The sequence below is a fragment of the Anomaloglossus baeobatrachus genome, chromosome 2 (genome assembly GCF_048569485.1).
Source record: "Anomaloglossus baeobatrachus isolate aAnoBae1 chromosome 2, aAnoBae1.hap1, whole genome shotgun sequence".
Taxonomy (NCBI): domain Eukaryota; kingdom Metazoa; phylum Chordata; class Amphibia; order Anura; family Aromobatidae; genus Anomaloglossus; species Anomaloglossus baeobatrachus.
In genome coordinates, this window is record NC_134354.1 from 796,751,117 (window position 1) to 796,770,658 (window position 19,542).

The 19,542-nt window shown below is 60.0% G+C and overlaps 1 protein-coding gene across 1 annotated transcript; it reads right to left on the reverse strand.

Moving 5' to 3' along the window:
* Positions 1 to 409: 409 nt before the first annotated feature.
* On the reverse strand, positions 410 to 19,303 carry FHIP1B (FHF complex subunit HOOK interacting protein 1B). The gene is made up of 12 exons (XM_075337711.1): positions 19,061 to 19,303; positions 17,911 to 18,132; positions 16,784 to 17,176; positions 14,368 to 14,526; positions 13,938 to 14,024; positions 13,689 to 13,856; positions 13,355 to 13,434; positions 12,994 to 13,160; positions 10,468 to 11,493; positions 3,500 to 3,678; positions 3,262 to 3,424; positions 410 to 907 (listed from the first exon to the last, which is right to left on the reverse strand). The coding sequence occupies exons 1-12, from the start codon at positions 19,187 to 19,189 to the stop codon at positions 612 to 614; spliced, it is 3,069 nt and encodes a 1,022-aa protein (XP_075193826.1). The 5' UTR covers positions 19,190 to 19,303; the 3' UTR covers positions 410 to 611.
* Between the last annotated feature and the right edge of the window lie 239 nt (positions 19,304 to 19,542).

Sequence of the window (19,542 nt, forward strand, 5' to 3'; positions counted from 1 at the left end):
CCGACGCAGGGGCCGGAGCCAGCGCGGGAGCCGACGCAGGGGCCGGAGCCAGCGCGGGAGCCGACGCAGGGGCCGGAGCCAGCGCGGGAGCCGACGCAGGAGCCGGAGCCAGCGCGGGAGCCGACGCAGGAGCCGGAGCCAGCGCGGGAGCCGACGCAGGAGCCGGAGCCAGCGCGGGAGCCGACGCAGGGGCCGGAGCCAGCACGGGAGCCGACGCAGGGGCCGGAGCCAGTACGGGAGCCGACGCAGGGGCCGGAGCCAGCACGGGAGCCGACGCAGCGGCTGGAGCCGATTCAGACTGTCTACCCTGCTCAGGCCACGACGGCCCGTATCATCAGTGCGGTATTCGGCAGCGTGTATATAAATATGGGTATATACACATGTACAGACAGCTATGTACACAGACACCTCCAATAATAAGTTAAAAATTGCGGCGGGTGGTTGTGACGCAGCCGATGGTGAATTTGGTCCACGATGACAACTATCCCCTGATAATGGATCCCACCACCCCTGGTCCAGGTTGGTGGAGCGGCAGTCACCGGGCTGACGGGCAGCGCGTCAGGTAGTCCACCACCACAGTGTCCAGCAGTGACCTCCACAGAGAAGACCGCTCACTCCTCAGTGTCCGGGGGCAGGTAGGGCGAGGTCACCGCGTGCTCCTGGGTGATGGCCGCCAGCTCCTTCATGAACTCTGTGAAGATAACCGCGCAGTAGACCGCGTTCTTCACCCGCAGCGCCTCGTTCTGTTTCTCTGCTGACGTTTTAAAGATGGACGTCCCCGAGAGGGCATGAAGGACCTGACCGTCCCGGACGTGCTGGAAAGCCATCTGCGCCGCTTGCCGTGCCCGCGTGGGGCTGTTGGTGTGGCGCAGGATCAGCTCTCCAATGGACGGCTTCCGGCTTTTCACTGCAGAAGACAAAAGAAGTCAGGAAGATGGAAAGACAAAGAACCCCCAGAGCTGCAAGCAGAATAATACCATTTCATCATGTCTGAGCCTCCAGAGCTGCAGTCACTAGTCTGCTGTTACAACATGTCTTAGCAGAATAGTGACTGCAGCTCTGGAGGTGACTGGAGGCTGTTACATCGTGCCTTATTCTCCAGTCACCTCCAGAGCTGCATTCACTATTCTGCTGTTACATCATGTCTTATCCTCCAGTCACCTCCAGAGCTGCACTCACTATTCTGCTGTTACATCATGTCTTATCCTCCAGTCACCTCCAGAGCTGCACTCACTATTCTGCTGTTATATCATGTCTTATCCTCCAGTCACCTCCAGAGCTGCACTCACTATTCTGCTGTTACATCATGATTTATCCTCCAGAGCTGCACTATTCTGCTGTAGGAGATGGTTCCTACTAAGCATTGTATTGAAGTGTAAGGCTGCTTTCACACCTCCGGTTTCTGCAATGCGGCACACTCCGGCACTTTGCAGGAAAATCGCAACTGGTTTTTTTTGCTGCCGGTTGCGATTTTCCTGCATAGACTTTAATTAGTGCCGCATTGTGCCGCATGGCCTTGCGTTCCATCCGGTTTTTGCCGCATGCGGCAGATTTAGCCGATGCCGCGGCCGGATGGAACGTTGCCTGGCACGTTTTTTCGTGCGGCAAAAAAAAACGCATCGCGCTGCATTCGGCCGATGCGGCGCATTTTTCAATGCATGCCTATGGCGGCCGGATGCGGCGCGATGCGGCAATAACCGCATCCGGCCGCCGCATGCGGTTTTTGCCACTGCGCATGCTCAGTAGCATGCCGCAAGCGGCAAAAACCGGACTGGCCGCAAAGGAAAAACTTATGCAAAGGATGCGGTGTTTTCACCGCATCCGTTGCATAGCTTGCACAGCCGGATTGAGCCGCAGAGCTCAAACCGGATGTGTGAAAGCAGCCTAAGCTGTGCGTGTCACACATGTATTATTTGTGTTGGGATAGATGGAAGCTTTGTCAGTGCAGGGAGAGTGTTATCTGCAGGGGCTGGCAGCACAGAAATGCATACTTTTGGTAACTAAGGCAACAATCCCCCTGTTACAGGTGTGAAATGGACTAGCCGATGCCTCCCCTCCTAGATGGGGATGGTTTAACCCAAAAAGAAAAGTGCGGGAAAGTGTCTGAGGAGACAGAGCCGCGCGAGGAGACGACGGAGACGTGCGAGGAGACGGAGCCGGAGACGTGTGAGGAGACAGAGCAGCGCGGGGAGACGGGGCCGCGCGGGGAGACGGGGCCGCGCGGGGAGACGGGGCCGCGCGGGGAGCCGGAGCCGTGTGAGGAGACGGGGCCGTGTGAGGCAGCAGTGAGAGAAGTGCTTGTGCCTCAGGTGCGGAGAGAAAAACCGGACGCTGCCTGAGGAGAATGCCTTCAGCTCTGAGAGCGGGAGAGATATGGTGCCGACAGTTCAGCGAGCCGGACCGTGAGAAAACCCAGAGTATTGCTCAGCTGGTACCCGACCCAGGAGAAGACGTCACCCGGATGAGCCCAGCTGCCCCGTGACCCAAGAGAAGAAAAGCCAGAGGGCGCACCAACGGGCTTCATACCCCAAGAGAGGGCCGGCTCCCCAAGAGAGGGCCGGCTCCCCAAGAGAGGGCCGGCTCCCCAAGAGAGGGCCGGCTCCCCAAGAGAGGGCCGGCTCCCCGGATGGTACCGTGCACCGGAGCGCACTGTTTTAGTGCAGGCCTCCGTAGTTGGAGTGCGGCGTTCGCATGGTCCCATTAGTGGAGGCCAGGTAGGTTATAGCACAGACTAGTGAAGTATAAGGATATATTGTCTGCAGTGCTTTGTGCTGTTATTCATTGTGATAGTTGAGGCCACAGTTGTAGTTCCCTCCAGCTAAACAGCTCAATTGTGTATTACCCCCCACCGTTGCCCCACAGCCTTTACATGTTATTGACCCGCAAAATATACTCCATTTTGTCTTGACTCGTCTGGTACGGTAACTTGCTCTGCACCACGGTGGTCCCTCGCTCATCACTTCACTGCAGTCACTATTCTGCTGTTACATCAGGTCTTTTCCTCCAGTCACCTCCAGAGCTGCAGTCACTATTCTGCTGTTACATCATGTCTTTTCCTCCAGTCACCTCCAGAGCTGCAGTCACTATTCTGCTGTTACATCATGTCTTTTCCTCCAGTCACCTCCAGAGCTGCAGTCACTATTCTGCTGTTACATCATGTCTTTTCCTCCAGTCACCTCCAGAGCTGCAGTCACTATTCTGCTGTTTTACAGTGTCAGCGCTTGTACCGTTATGGTCAGACGTGGCAGTCAGTGACCTCACCCAATGTGTCGGAGCGGCGCAGGGCAGGCACAGATCCCTGCCCCTCGCCCCAGTCCAGTTTTCCCCGGGCGATGAGGAACTTTTTGGCTTTGAGGAGGAGGATGGGAAAGTCGTCCTGCACAGCCGCGAATGCTTCTATTTTATTCTTCACGGTTCCCAGAACCTGTAAGTGATGAAAGCATGAGTGACGGAACCTCAGAGACCCCCGCGGAGCCGGCGTGACCCTCCATCATCTCACCTGCACCAAGGATTTGACACTGGGCTGGAACACCATGTTGGTGTTGAGCAGGAAGGAGCGCAGCAGTAACTGCGGGTGACAGGCCAGCTGCGCCACCATGCCGGTCAGCAGGAAGTTGACGTACAGGGAGTTGGTCAGCATGTTTTCCAACTTGGCGAAGAGGATGGCAATGAACGGACCTGCGGCATAAAGTCATCATAAAGGGTTACAGCCAGCACCAGACGACACAACGGAAGCAACCAAGACTGGCACACTGCTAACCCACAGCAGTAAGCATGAGTGGGTGGGCACAGGGACGTCATGCGGGAATGAGGGGTAGGCACAGCCAGCCTCATACAGGGGGAGGGTCAGGCACAGCCAGCCTCATACATGGGGAGGGGCAGGCACAGCCAGCCTCATACATGGGGAGGGGCAGGCAGGGACCAGCCTCATACATGGGGAGGGGCAGGCACAGCCAGCCTCATACAGGGGGAGGGGAGGGGCAGGCGCGGGCCAGCCTCATACACGGGGAGGGGCAGGCGCAGGCCAGCCTCATACATGGGGAGGGGCAGGCGCAGGCCAGCCTCATACATGGGGAGGGGCAGGCGCAGGCCAGCCTCATACAGGGGGAGGGGCAGGCAGGGACCAGCCTCATACAGGGGGAGGGGCAGGCGTGGGCCAGCCTCATACAGGGAGAGGGGCAGGCGTGGGCCAGCCTTATACAGGGGGAGGGGCAGGCGTGGGCCAGCCTCATACATGGGGAGAGGCAGGCAGGGACCAGCCTCATACAGGGCGAGGGGACGGCACGGACAAGCCTCATACAGGGCGAGGGGCAGGCACAGCCAGCCTCATACAGGGGGAGGGTCAGGCACAGCCAGCCTCATACAGGGGGAGGGTCAGGCACAGCCAGCCTCATACAGGGGGAGGGTCAGGCACAGCCAGCCTCATACATGGGGAGGGGCAGGCACAGCCAGCCTCATACATGGGGAGGGGCAGGCAGGGACCAGCCTCATACAGGGGGAGGGGCAGGCACAGCCAGCCTCATACAGGGGGAGGGGAAGGCACAGCCAGCCTCATACATGGGGAGGGGAAGGCACAGCCAGCCTCATACAGGGGGAGGGGCAGGCGCGGGCCAGCCTCATACACGGGGAGGGGCAGGCGCAGGCCAGCCTCATACATGGGGAGGGGCAGGCGCAGGCCAGCCTCATACATGGGGAGGGGCAGGCGCGGGCCAGCCTCATACACGGGGAGGGGCAGGCCAGCCTCATACAGGGGGAGGGGCAGGCACGGGCCAGCCTCATACAGGGCGAGGGGCAGGCGCGGACAAGCCTCATACAGGGCGAGGGGCAGGCGCGGACAAGCCTCATACAGGGCGAGGGGCAGGCGCGGACAAGCCTCATACAGGGCGAGGGGCAGGCGCGGACAAGCCTCATACAGGGCGAGGGGCAGGCGCGGACAAGCCTCATACAGGGCGAGGGGCAGGCGCGGACAAGCCTCATACAGGGCGAGGGGCAGGCGCGGACAAGCCTCATACAGGGCGAGGGGCAGGCGCGGACAAGCCTCATACAGGGCGAGGGGCAGGCGCGGACAAGCCTCATACAGGGCGAGGGGCAGGCGCGGACAAGCCTCATACAGGGCGAGGGGCAGGCGCGGACAAGCCTCATACAGGGCGAGGGGCAGGCGCGGACAAGCCTCATACAGGGCGAGGGGCAGGCGCGGACAAGCCTCATACAGGGCGAGGGGCAGGCGCGGACAAGCCTCATACAGGGCGAGGGGCAGGCGCGGACAAGCCTCATACAGGGCGAGGGGCAGGCGCGGACAAGCCTCATACAGGGCGAGGGGCAGGCGCGGACAAGCCTCATACAGGGCGAGGGGCAGGCGCGGACAAGCCTCATACAGGGCGAGGGGCAGGCGCGGACAAGCCTCATACAGGGCGAGGGGCAGGCGCGGACAAGCCTCATACAGGGCGAGGGGCAGGCGCGGACAAGCCTCATACAGGGTGAGGGGCAGGCGCTGGCCAGCCTCATACAGGGCGAGGGGCAGGCGCTGGCCAGCCTCATACATGGGGAGGGGCAGGCGCTGGCCAGCCTCATACATGGGGAGGGGCAGGCGCTGGCCAGCCTCATACATGGGGAGGGACAGGCAGGGACCAGCCTCATACACAGAGAGGGGCAGGCACTGGCCAGCCTCATACATGGGGAGGGGCAGGCGCTGGCCAGCCTCATACATGGGGAGGGACAGGCAGGGACCAGCCTCATACACAGAGAGGGGCAGGCACTGGCCAGCCTCATACATGGGGAGGGGCAGGCACAGCCAGCCTCATACATGGGAAAGGGCAGGCAGGGATCAGCCTCATACATGGGGAGGGGCAGGCAGGGATCAGCCTCATACAGGGGGAGGGGCAAGCACAGCCAGCCTCATACAGGGGGAGGGGCAGGCAGGGATCAGCCTCATACAGGGGGAGGGGCAGGCAGGGATCAGCCTCATACAGGGGGAGGGGCAGGCAGGGATCAGCCTCATACAGGGGGAGGGGCAAGCACAGCCAGCCTCATACAGGGGGAGGGGAAGGCACAGCCAGCCTCATACAGGGGGAGGGGAAGGCACAGCCAGCCTCATACAGGGGGAGGGGAAGGCACAGCCAGCCTCATACAGGGGGAGGGGAAGGCACAGCCAGCCTTAGACAGGGAGAGGGGCAGGCGCGGACCAGCCTCATACAGGGCGAGGGGTGTACGACAGGCACAGGCTGCCATGATACAGGGTGAAGGGCGGACAACAGGCACAGGCTGCCATGATACAGGGTGAAGGGCGGACAACAGGCACAGGCTGCCATGATACAGCGTGAGGGACGGACGACAGGCAGAGGCTGTCATGATACAGGGTGTGGGGTGGATGACAGGCACAGGCTGCCATGATACAGGGTGAGGGGCGGACGACAGGCAGAGGCTGCCATGATACAGGGTGTTGGGTGGATGACAGGCACAGGCTGCCATGATACAGGGTGAGGGACGGACGACAGGCAGAGGCTGTCATGATACAGGGTGTGGGGTGGATGACAGGCAGAGGCTGTCATGATACAGGGTGTGGGGTGGATGACAGGCACAGGCTGCCATGATACAGGGTGTGGGGTGGATGACAGGCAGAGGCTGTCATGATACAGGGTGTGGGGTGGATGACAGGCACAGGCTGCCATGATACAGGGTGTTGGGTGGATGACAGGCAGAGGCTGTCATGATACAGGGTGTGGGGTGGATGACAGGCACAGGCTGCCATTATACAGGGTGTGGGGTGGATGACAGGCACAGGCTGCCATGATACAGGGTGAGGGGTGGACGACAGGCACAGGCTGCCATGATACAGGGTGAGGGGTGGACGACAGGCAGAGGCTGCCATGATACAGTTTGTGGGGTGGATGACAGGCACAGGCTGCCATGATACAGGGTGTGGGGTGGATGACAGGCACAGGCTGCCATGATACAGGGTGTGGGGTGGATGACAGGCACAGGCTGCCATGATACAGGGTGTGGGGTGGATGACAGGCACAGGCTGCCATGATACAGGGTGAGGGGCGGACGACAGGCAGAGGCTGCCATGATACAGGGTGAGGGGCGGACGACAGGCAGAGGCTGCCATGATACAGGGTGAGGGGCGGACGACAGGCAGAGGCTGCCATGATACAGGGTGTGGGGTGGATGACAGGCACAGGCTGTCATGATACAGGGTGTGGGGTGGATGACAGGCACAGGCTGTCATGATACAGGGTGTGGGGTGGATGACAGGCAGAGGCTGCCATGATACAGGGTGTGGGGTGGATGACAGGCACAGGCTGTCATGATACAGGGTGTGGGGTGGATGACAGGCAGAGGCTGCCATGATACAGGGTGTGGGGTGGATGACAGGCACAGGCTGCCATGATACAGGGTGTGGGGTGGATGACAGGCACAGGCTGTCATGATACAGGGTGTGGGGTGGATGACAGGCACAGGCTGCCATGATACAGGGTGAGGGGTGGACGACAGGCACAGGCTGCCATGATACAGGGTGTGGGGCGGACGACAGGCACAGGCTGCCATGATACAGGGTGTGGGGTGGATGACAGGCACAGGCTGTCATGATACAGGGTGTGGGGTGGATGACAGGCACAGGCTGCCATGATACAGGGTGTGGGGTGGATGACAGGCAGAGGCTGCCATGATACAGGGTGTGGGGTGGATGACAGGCACAGGCTGCCATGATACAGGGTGTGGGGTGGATGACAGGCACAGGCTGCCATGATACAGGGTGTGGGGTGGATGACAGGCACAGGCTGCCATGATACAGGGTGAGGGGTGGATGACAGGCACAGGCTGCCATGATACAGGGTGAGAGACGGACGACAGGCAGAGGCTGCCATGATACAGGGTGAGGGGCGGACGACAGGCAGAGGCTGCCATGATACAGGGTGTGGGGTGGATGACAGGCACAGGCTGTCATGATACAGGGTGTGGGGTGGATGACAGGCACAGGCTGTCATGATACAGGGTGTGGGGTGGATGACAGGCAGAGGCTGCCATGATACAGGGTGTGGGGTGGATGACAGGCACAGGCTGCCATGATACAGGGTGTGGGGTGGATGACAGGCACAGGCTGTCATGATACAGGGTGTGGGGTGGATGACAGGCACAGGCTGCCATGATACAGGGTGAGGGGTGGATGACAGGCACAGGCTGCCATGATACAGGGTGTGGGGCGGACGACAGGCACAGGCTGCCATGATACAGGGTGTGGGGTGGATGACAGGCACAGGCTGTCATGATACAGGGTGTGGGGTGGATGACAGGCACAGGCTGCCATGATACAGGGTGTGGGGTGGATGACAGGCACAGGCTGTCATGATACAGGGTGTGGGGTGGATGACAGGCAGAGGCTGCCATGATACAGGGTGTTGGGTGGATGACAGGCAGAGGCTGCCATGATACAGGGTGTGGGGTGGATGACAGGCACAGGCTGCCATGATACAGGGTGAGGGGTGGACGACAGGCAGAGGCTGCCATGATACAGGGTGTGGGGTGGATGACAGGCACAGGCTGTCATGATACAGGGTGTGGGGTGGATGACAGGCACAGGCTGCCATGATACAGGGTGTGGGGTGGATGACAGGCACAGGCTGCCATGATACAGGGTGTGGGGTGGATGACAGGCACAGGCTACCATGATACAGGGTGTGGGGTGGATGACAGGCACAGGCTGTCATGATACAGGGTGTGGGGTGGATGACAGGCACAGGCTGTCATGATACAGGGTGTGGGGTGGATGACAGGCACAGGCTGTCATGATACAGGGTGTGGGGTGGATGACAGGCACAGGCTGCCATGATACAGGGTGTGGGGTGGATGACAGGCACAGGCTGCCATGATACAGGGTGTGGGGTGGATGACAGGCACAGGCTGCCATGATACAGGGTGTGGGGTGGATGACAGGCACAGGCTGCCATGATACAGGGTGTGGGGTGGATGACAGGCACAGGCTGCCATGATACAGGGTGAGGGGTGGATGACAGGCACAGGCTGCCATGATACAGGGTGTGGGGTGGATGACAGGCACAGGCTGCCATGATACAGGGTGTGGGGTGGATGACAGGCACAGGCTGCCATGATACAGGGTGAGGGGTGGATGACAGGCACAGGCTGCCATGATACAGGGTGAGAGACGGACGACAGGCAGAGGCTGCCATGATACAGGGTGAGGGGTGGATGACAGGCACAGGCTGCCATGATACAGGGTGTGGGGTGGACGACAGGCACAGGCTACCATGATACAGGGTGTGGGGTGGACGACAGGCACAGGCTGCCATGATACAGGGTGAGGGGTGGATGACAGGCACAGGCTGCCATGATACAGGGTGAGAGACGGACGACAGGCAGAGGCTGCCATGATACAGGGTGAGGGGTGGATGACAGGCACAGGCTGCCATGATACAGGGTGTGGGGTGGATGACAGGCACAGGCTACCATGATACAGGGTGTGGGGTGGACGACAGGCACAGGCTGCCATGATACAGGGTGAGGGGTGGATGACAGGCACAGGCTGCCATGATACAGGGTGTGGGGTGGATGATAGGCACAGGCTGCCATGATACAGGGTGAGGGGTGGATGACAGGCACAGGCTGCCATGATACAGGGTGTGGGGTGGATGACAGGCACAGGCTGCCATGATACAGGGTGTGGGGTGGATGACAGGCACAGGCTGCCATGATACAGGGTGTGGGGTGGATGACAGGCAGAGGCTGTCATGATACAGGGTGTGGGGTGGATGACAGGCAGAGGCTGCCATGATACAGGGTGTGGGGTGGATGACAGGCAGAGGCTGTCATGATACAGGGTGTGGGGTGGATGACAGGCACAGGCTGCCATGATACAGGGTGTGGGGTGGATGACAGGCAGAGGCTGTCATGATACAGGGTGTGGGGTGGATGACAGGCAGAGGCTGCCATGATACAGGGTGAGGGGTGGACGACAGGCACAGGCTGCCATGATACAGGGTGTGGGGTGGATGACAGGCAGAGGCTGTCATGATACAGGGTGTGGGGTGGATGACAGGCACAGGCTGCCATGATACAGGGTGTGGGGTGGATGACAGGCAGAGGCTGTCATGATACAGGGTGAGAGACGGACGACAGGCAGAGGCTGTCATGATACAGGGTGTGGGGTGGATGACAGGCACAGGCTGCCATGATACAGGGTGTGGGGTGGATGACAGGCACAGGCTGCCATGATACAGGGTGAGGGGTGGATGACAGGCACAGGCTGCCATGATACAGGGTGTGGGGTGGATGACAGGCACAGGCTGCCATGATACAGGGTGTGGGGTGGATGACAGGCACAGGCTGCCATGATACAGGGTGTGGGGTGGATGACAGGCACAGGCTGCCATGATACAGGGTGTGGGGTGGATGACAGGCACAGGCTGCCATGATACGGGGAATGAAATGGTGGTTATCATGGACACCCACCTGTGTATGGTTGACCTCCATTCTGTGCCCGCAGGGGGCTGCTCAGGAAGAGGGTCAGCGAATCGGAGCTTTTTTTTGAGTTGCTCACTTCTCGGTGGTCCTCGCCATCCAGCTCGTCCTCTGGGGGGATGGTCATGTGCCCGTCCGCTGACTCCTCCTGCACGGCCACCACTCGCATGCTGTCCTCCATCTCCTTTAGCTCTGCCCCCAGCACCTCGATGCTCACATGGGCCCCATTGGTCTCGGCCGGGGTCCGGTCCAGCAGCTCGTCGATCAGACTGTCCACAGAATCTGTCACATCCCACTGAGTGGCCGCCCAGCGTTGGGTCTCCCCTCGATTTGGCACTTTCTCTGTGGCTCTTTGCTCCACGACCTCGGCTCTGCCCATTGCTCCATCTTCCCTCTTCACTTTTTTAACCTCAAAATCATCAGTTCGCCCCAGATGCCTGGCCCCCCGCTGAGTGGTGCCCAATTGTCCCTCCTCAGACATAGCCCCATTCATAAGGGCAGGTGGCGGTGCCCCATCACGAGAGGACTCTAAGTGCCCGCCGTCACGGGCCGCAGTGCGGTGCCCGCCCTCCTCCTCCTGCAGGCTGCGTTTCTTAGTCCGCGGGGTTATGCTGTGCCGCCGCGCCTCCCTGTCCTGGCTCCTGGAGGATGAGGGAGGGGGAGAGAAATAATCGGGGGACACTATAACCTCCTCAGGTGTGGGGGGCGAGACACTGCGGGGGCTGGGCTCCTCACCATCATAGGGGGCAGACCAGACACGACAGGCCCGAGTGCAGCGGTCAATCCCGGCCCGAGCCTCCTGCAAATATTCCAGGTAATTCCCATCCAACTCAGACACTTCATCACATGAGACGGAGCCATGACGCGGGCTGCTGGGGTCCTGAGGGGAGAAGACCGGGGAGCGGTGCGAGGGGCTGTCCGGTGTAGACTGGCGCATGAAGAAGCCCATCCTGGAGGGAGTGGAGGGGCGGGGAACAGTGTGGACGGAGGACGTGTCAATGCTCGGGCTGCCCTGAGCTGCACAAAACCGGAGAAGAGAGGTCACCAACATGCAGATCACCCCAAAACATCACAGGGGAGCACTAACCGCTCCCTCGTACACAGGCGGGCGCCACTATACTAGATGTTTTCTTCTACATCGGAGCAGTATTATAGTAGTTATATTCTTGTATATAGGGGCAGTATTATAGTAGTTATATTCTTGTACATAGGGGGCAGTATTATAGTAGTTATATTCTTGTATATAGGGGCAGTATTATAGTAGTTATATTCTTGTATATAGGGGCAGTATTATAGTAGTTATATTCTTGTACATGGGGCAGTATTATAGTAGTTATATTCTTGTACATAGGGGAAGTATTATAGTAGTTATATTCTTGTATATAGGGGCAGTATTATAGTAGTTATATTCTTGTACATAGGAGCAGTATTATAGTAGTTATATTCTTGTATATAGGGGCAGTATTATAGTAGTTATATTCTTGTACATAGGGGGCAGTATTATAGTAGTTATATTCTTGTACATAGGGGCAGTATTATAGTAGTTATATTCTTGTACATAGGGGGCAGTATTATAGTAGTTATATTCTTGTATATAGGAGCAGTATTATAGTAGTTATATTCTTGTATATAGGGGCAGTATTATAGTAGTTATATTCTTGTACATAGGAGCAGTATTATAGTAGTTATATTCTTGTATATAGGGGCAGTATTATAGTAGTTATATTCTTGTACATAGGGGGCAGTATTATAGTAGTTATATTCTTGTACATAGGGGCAGTATTATAGTAGTTATATTCTTGTACATAGGGGGCAGTATTATAGCAGTTATATTCTTGTATATAGGGGCAGTATTATAGTAGTTATATTCCTGTACATAGGGGGCAGTATTATAGTAGTTATATTCTTGTATATAGGGGGCAGTATTATAGTAGTTATATTCTTGTATATAGGGACAGTATTATAGTAGTTATATTCTTGTACATAGGAGCAGTATTATAGCAGTTATATTCTTGTACATAGGGGTAGTGTTATAGTAGTTATATTCTTGTATATAGGGGCAGTATTATAGTAGTTATATTCTTGTATATAGGGGGCAGTATTATAGCAGTTATATTCTTGTACATAGGGGCAGTGTTATAGTAGTTATATTCTTGTATATAGGGACAGTATTATAGTAGTTATATTCTTGTATATAGGGGAAGTATTATAGTAGTTATATTCTTGTACATAGGGGCAGTATTATAGTAGTTATATTCTTGTACATAGAGGCAGTATTATAGTAATTATATTCCTGTACATAGGGGGCAGTATTATAGTAATTATATTCCTGTACATAGGAGCAGTATTATAGTAGTTATATTCTTGTACATAGGGGCAGTATTATAGTAGTTATATTCTTGTACATAGGGGCAGTATTATAGTATTTATATTCTTGTATATAGGGGCAGTATTATAGTAGTAATATTCTTGTACATAGGGGCGGTATTATAGTAGTCTTATTCGCCCTTTCCTCACCTTTCGTCCAGGTGGCGTGCTCTTCTTCTCTATCCTGGGACAAGCTCTCTTTTCGGCAACATTTTGGGATGAAGGACAGGAACTTATCTGCAGTCTTTGAGTACAAGTCCAGATCCTTCACTGCTCTTCTCTGGCTCAGCATCACATGATTACAGGGGATGAGATACCTGAGTGGAGACAAGGAATAATCAGCAGAATAGTGAGTGCAGCTCTGGAGGTGATTGCAGTAGTAAGCATTATGTGGGGACAGGAGAATCAGGTCAGGTGAATTAGATGCGTTTCTGGGCTGTTCTCCCCCCGGAGTTCTCGCCCCCCCCCCCCCTCCCCCCCCCGAGTCCTCGGCCCCCCGGACATCCCCTACCTCAGCACCAGCTGCAGCAGGACATCCTCGCAGTTCAGGTTGAGCAGAGTGCGGAACAGAGTCAGGGACACCATGCAGAGCTGCAGGACAAGACGGCAGAGGAACGTGAGCGGTCACACGACTACAACAGATCCCCCCGCTCTCCCTGCCCTGGGGCAGCCATGGCTGACATCCGGCCCGGATTACTTCCTAAAACTTCACAGCTGAGGGTTTGTTACAATTCAGTCTGGAGATCCGGGTGTAGCAGTAAACACAGCGCAGATCCGTCTCCTGTGCTGACAGATGAGACTGTAACGATCCCTCAGCTGTGAGGCGTCCGGTGGTCGCCCCTCACCCGGGAGTTGCTGGCGATGCGGCTGATCAGGGTGTGCAGGATGGTGGCGCTGTCGTGCCGGTGCAGGAGGATGAATCTCAGGAAGGTTTTCAGCAGCGCCGTCTCGCTGATGCTGCGCAGGAAGAGCTCCAGGTACGCGGTGCTGGCAATCATCTCCTCAATGGAGGTCTGCAGAGGAAGGGCAGGATTTACCGGGGTCTGGGAGCAGGCGCCATTATCCAGTGTTATCGCCAGACCCCGTACACTCACCTTGTGCAGCGCAGGACCCATCACCGGCACCAGGAAGCCATTGTGCAGATACTCCACCAGCTGGTTCTGGACCAGAGGATGAGCCACCTGCGGGCAGAGGAAGGGCTCAGGTGCGGAGGGAGAGGGCTCGGGGACGGAGGGAGAGGGCTCGGGGACGGAGGGAGGTCTCGGGCAAGGAGGGAGGTCTCGGGCAAGGAGGGAGGTCTCGGGCAAGGAGGGAGGTCTCGGGCAAGGAGGGAGGGCCCAGGCGCAGAGAGAGGGCCCAGGCGCAGAGAGAGGGCCCAGGCGCAGAGAGAGGGCCCAGGCGCAGAGAGAGGGCCCAGGCGCAGAGAGAGGGCCCAGGCGCAGAGAGAGGGCCCAGGCGCAGAGAGAGGGCTCAGGCGCCGAGAGAGGGCGCAAAGGGGAGGCTGGGTGTGCAGAGGACACTTACCTGAGTGACGGCATTACAGAACTCCAGGGAATTCATGAACAGGACGAGGGATGAGACCCCGATCCAGTCCTCCCGCCGCAGGAAGTGCCAGTCGTCCCCGCGCACTTCTATCTTACGGGGCAGAGAAGAGTACAGAGCGCTCAGCCCGGTGGCCAGGATCTAAAGGAGAAGGGAAGATGAAGGCTCATGTAAACGGAGGCTGGAGAGACCCAGAGTCCAGACCTCCATGTCATCATTCACTATATAACGCTGAACGCGTCCTCAACATAGCAGCGCGCACACGTGTCATGGTGAGGGAGGGGAGAGGCGAGGAACCGCCCACACTACTGGGCGGGATCCCTGTGGAGGCTGGGCGGGGTCCCTGTGGAGGCTGGGCGGGGTCCCTGTGGAGGCTGGGCGGGGTCCCTGTGGAGGCTGGGCGGGGTCCCTGTGGAGGCTGGGCGGGGTCCCTGTGGAGGCTGGGCGGTGCTGTTTGTATAAAGAGATATTCACAGACACAGTGTCTTCAAGAAAATGGTGCAGAGATGGCGGTGTGCACATACGCTTAATCTGGCCCCATTTTACACAGATTGGAAGGGTGGTGCGGGTGTTACACGTTTCCTCCAGCGGGGGGCAGTGGTGGTGCCAGTGTTACATAGTCTCCAGTCCTCCAGCGGGGGGCGGTGGTGGTGCGGGTGTTACACGCGTACTCCAGCGGGGGGCGGTGGTGGTGCCGGTGTTACACACGTACTCCAGCGGGGGGCGGTGGTGGTGCCGGTGTTACACACGTACTCCAGCGGGGGGCGGCGGTGGTGCCGGTGTTACACACGTCCTCCAGCGGGGGGCGGCGGTGGAGCCGATGTTACACGCGTCCTCCAGTGGGGGGCGGCGGTGGTGCTGGTGTTACACACGTCCTCCAGCGGGGGGCGGCGGTGGTGCCGGTGTTACACACGTCCTCCAGTGGAGGGCGGCGGTGGTGCCGGTGTTACACGCGTCCTCCAGTGGGGGGCGGCGGTGGTGCTGGTGTTACACACGTCCTCCAGCGGGGGGCGGCGGTGGTGCCGGTGTTACACGCGTCCTCCAGTGGGGGGCGGCGGTGGTGCCGGTGTTACACGCGTCCTCCAGTGGGGGGCGGTGGTGGTGCTGGTGTTACACACGTCCTCCAGCGGGGAGCGGTGGTGGTGCCGGTGTTACACGCGTCCTCCAGCGGGGGGCGGTGGTGGTGCCGGTGTTACACGCGTCCTCCAGCGGGGGGCGGTGGTGGAGCCGATGTTACACGCGTCCTCCAGTGGGGGGCGGCGGTGGTGCCGGTGTTACATGCATCCTCCAGCGGGGGGCGGTGGTGGAGCCAGTGTTACACGTGTCCTCCAGCGGGGGGGCGGTGGTGGTGCCGGTGTTACATGCATCCTCCAGCGGGGGGCGGTGGTGCGGTTTGTGCAGCTGTCTGGTGTCCGGTTACGCGGTGACTCAGGGTCGGGAGCAGCAGAGGACGGGGAGCGGCTGCATTCCTGGCGGAGGAGGAGACGCCTCCACTTGTAACTGCCAGTGTGGCAGCCGCAGGAGAGCCGGGCACAGCATTAACCCCAGCACTACCGGAGTGCCCCCCCAGCCCCCCACCCAGAGCACAATCCCAGCAGCCGGGCATAAAAACAGGACACGGGCACAACTGAAGAGGTGCTGCAGCAGTCGCCGGGGAGGTCACACAGTGAGGGGCCGCAGCCACCGGGGATCACACAGTGAGGGGCCGCAGCCACCGGGGGTCACACAGTGAGGGGCCGCAGCAGCCGGTGGGGTCACACAGTGAGTGGCCGCAGCCGCCGCCGGGGAGGTCACACAGTGAGGGGCCGCAGCAGCCGCCGGGGAGGTCACACAGTGAGGGGCCGCAGCAGCCGCCGGGGAGGTCACACAGTGAGGGGCCGCAGCAGCCGCCGGGGAGGTCACACAGTGAGGGGCCGCAGCAGCCGCCGGGGAGGTCACACAGTGAGAGGCCGCAGCAGCCGCCGGGGAGGTCACACAGTGAGGGGCCGCAGCAGCCGCTGGGGAGGTCACACAGTGAGGGGCCGCAGCCGCCGCCGGGGAGGTCACACAGTGAGGGGCCGCAGCAGCCGCTGGGGAGGTCACACAGTGAGGGGCCGCAGCAGCCGCCGGGGAGGTCACACAGTGAGGGGCCGCAGCAGCCGCCGGGGAGGTCACACAGTGAGGGGCCGCAGCAGCCGCCGGGGAGGTCACACAGTGAGGGGCCGAAGCAGCCGCCGGGGAGGTCACACAGTGAGGGGCCGCAGCAGCCGCCAGGGAGGTCACACAGTGGGGGCCGCAGCCGCCGGGGAGATCACACAGTGAGGGTCCGCAGCCGCCGGTGGGGTCACACAGTGGGGGCCGCAGCCGCCGGGGATCACACAGTGGGGGCCGCTGCAGATATAGAAGGGTAAACACTTACGGGGCAGAAGAAGGAGTTGTCGGTGATGTATCTGGCCATGGTGGGGTTGTCGGAGGACATGGCCATGATGAGCAGCAGAGCGTCGCGGGCCTGCTGGCCGATCAGCCCCTCGTGGTGGATGAAGGGCACCAGCAGCGAGAAGATCAGGAGGTTGGCGGCTCCATCCTGCCCGGCGGGGTCCTGGAAGAACAGCTCCAGGGTGGAGGGCTCCCGCGCCAGCGACACGCACAGCTGGTTCAGCAGCAGCACCAGATTATTCTCCAGCACCGGCGAGGCGGGCCCCGGGGAGAAGGAGCCCAGGAGGGCCACCAGGGGCCGCAGCACCGGCTGGTACCGCAGGAGAGGCTGGCGGGACTGGCTGATCAGCATCTCATACAGCTTCAGCTGCTCCACCTGAGAGAGAGGAAGGGGTTACACAGGGCGCCGCCGATCCCACCCGCCAGAGACCCCCACCCGCCAGAGACCCCCACCTGTGATATAACCAACAATCACCGGTCAGGGCCCCCCCATATCGCACACTCCCGGCAGTAACAGGTCGAGGCCCCCCATATCTCAGCTCCCAGCAATCACAGGTTGGGGCCCCACATATCTCATGTGTCCGGCAATCACATGTCGGGGCCCCCCCATATCTCATGTGTCCGGCAGTCACATGTCGGGGCCCCTACATCTCTCACACTCCCGGCAGTCTCAGGTCGGGGGCCCCCCATCTCTCACACTCCCGGCAGTCTCAGGTCGGGGCCCCCCCATCTCTCACACTCCCGGCAATCTCAGGTCGGGGCCCCCCCATCTCTCACACTCCCTGCAGTCACATGTCTGGGCCCCTACATCTCTCAGCTCCCGGCAGTCTCAGGTCGGGGCCCCTACATCTCTCAGCTCCCGGCAGTCTCAGGTCGGGGCCCCTACATCTCTCAGCTCCCGGCAGTCTCAGGTCGGGGCCCCTACATCTCTCAGCTCCCGGCAGTCTCAGGTCGGGGCCCCCCATCTCTCATGCTCCCGGCAGTCACAGGTCGGAGCCCCCCATCTCTCATGCTCCCGGCAGTCACAGGTCGGAGCCCCCCCATCTCGCAGTTCCCGGCAGTCGCAGGTCGGGGCCCCCCTATAGAGGTGACATTGGGGTCTGCACTCGCCTTCTTGTCCTCGGTGAAGTCCCTCTGGAGATGCCACCTCAGCAGCCTCTCCAGGACGCCCTCCGAGGCCACATAGGCCAGGATGGGCCCGGGGCCCTCCTCCTCCCGGGGGCGCTCTTCTGCCAGCAGGCTCAGCATCTGGTAGGTGTTATTCCGTACGCAGCTCATGTCGTCCGGGGTCACGTGATCGGCGGATCCAGGACGCTCCAAGATCCGGAGAACCTGCCAAAAGATGAAAGTGTGGGGACCCCGGAGGTGCGCAGCATCGCGTGCAGGACCGCACCCCACCACAGAGCATCGCATGCAGGACCGCACCCCACCACAGCCTCCAAATAAACAGCGCCCCCACCTCTAATCTGCATATTACAGTGCACCAGAGACCCCCAAATCTCTCCTGACCCCAATATCCCATCTCCACAATTACTAATCATTGCTCCAACGTAAGAAGCCACGCACCACTCTGTGCCCGCAGCTCCACCGCAGATCAGTGCGTCTCCATGGTAACAGACAACATGCACCCGGCGTAGTCTGATCCTACAGCCGCCCTCACTTTTTATCTACCAACCGGTAGAAACGCACAGCGACGGGAGGACGACGCACGACGACGGCTCGAGGAGGACGACGCACGACGACGGCTCGAGGGGGACGACGCACGACGACGGCTCGAGGGGGACGACGCACGACGACGGCTCGAGGGGGACGACGCACGACGACGGCTCGAGGGGGACGACGCACGACGACGGCTCGAGGGGGACGACGCACGACGACGGCTCGAGGGGGACGACGCACGACGACGGCTCGAGGGGGACGACGCACGACGACGGCTCGAGGGGGACGACGCACGACGACGGCTCGAGGGGGACGACGCACGACGACGGCTCGAGGGGGACGACGCACGACGACGGCTCGAGGGGGACGACGCACGATGACGGCTCGAGGGGGGCGACGCACGACGACGGCTCGAGGGGGGCGACGCACGACGACGGCTCGAGGGGGGCGACGCACGACGACGCTCGAGGGGGACGACGCACGACGGCTCGAGGGGGACGACGCACGACGGCAGGAGGAGGACGACAGCGGGGGACCCTCGTGTCTCACATTAGTCCGGCCGTGATCGGGGACTCTCCCCCACGCTGCGCTCACATCTCACCTGGGACCAGTGGTTCTTGAACACCATCAGGCAGGTCTCGGGGTCGGCGGTGACCTGCGGCTGCAGGCTGGCATTACGCCCAGACTTACTGCCCGACCCCCGGGGGTTCAGTTTACTGAGCCAGCTCATTGTAGTGGATGAGAGTCTGGGGGGTCACTGGATGTGGGGGTGTCCAGACCCCATTAGTAGAGGAAATAATGAGGCACCGCTCATCCCGTCTGTAGAGTCGGAGGATCCATCATGAGCTGCAGAGAGAAGACACGATGAGGACCAGATGGCCCAAAAGAATCCAGGTCAGAAATACCCACCCAACAATACAGTCAGGGCCCGGAGTCCCCCCCAACAATACAGTCCGGGCCCAGAGTACCCCCCCTGAACAATACAGTCCGGGCCAGGAGTACCCCCCCCAACAATACAGTCCGGGCCCGGAGTCCCCCCCCCCAACAATACAGTCCGGGCCCAGAGTACTCCCCCGACAATAC

Excerpts from the sequence above, each read along its gene's own strand:
- FHIP1B (XM_075337711.1), bottom strand. The coding sequence starts at position 19,189 with ATGAGCTGGCTCAGTAAACTGAACCCCCGGGGGTCGGGCAGTAAGTCT. Across the intron at positions 18,133-19,060 it reads TCAAGAACCACTGGTCCCAG|GTTCTCCGGATCTTGGAGCG; the intron begins GTGAGATGTGAG and ends ATCTTTTGGCAG. Across the intron at positions 3,679-10,467 it reads TGGAGGTCAACCATACACAG|GTCCGTTCATTGCCATCCTC; the intron begins GTGGGTGTCCAT and ends TTTATGCCGCAG.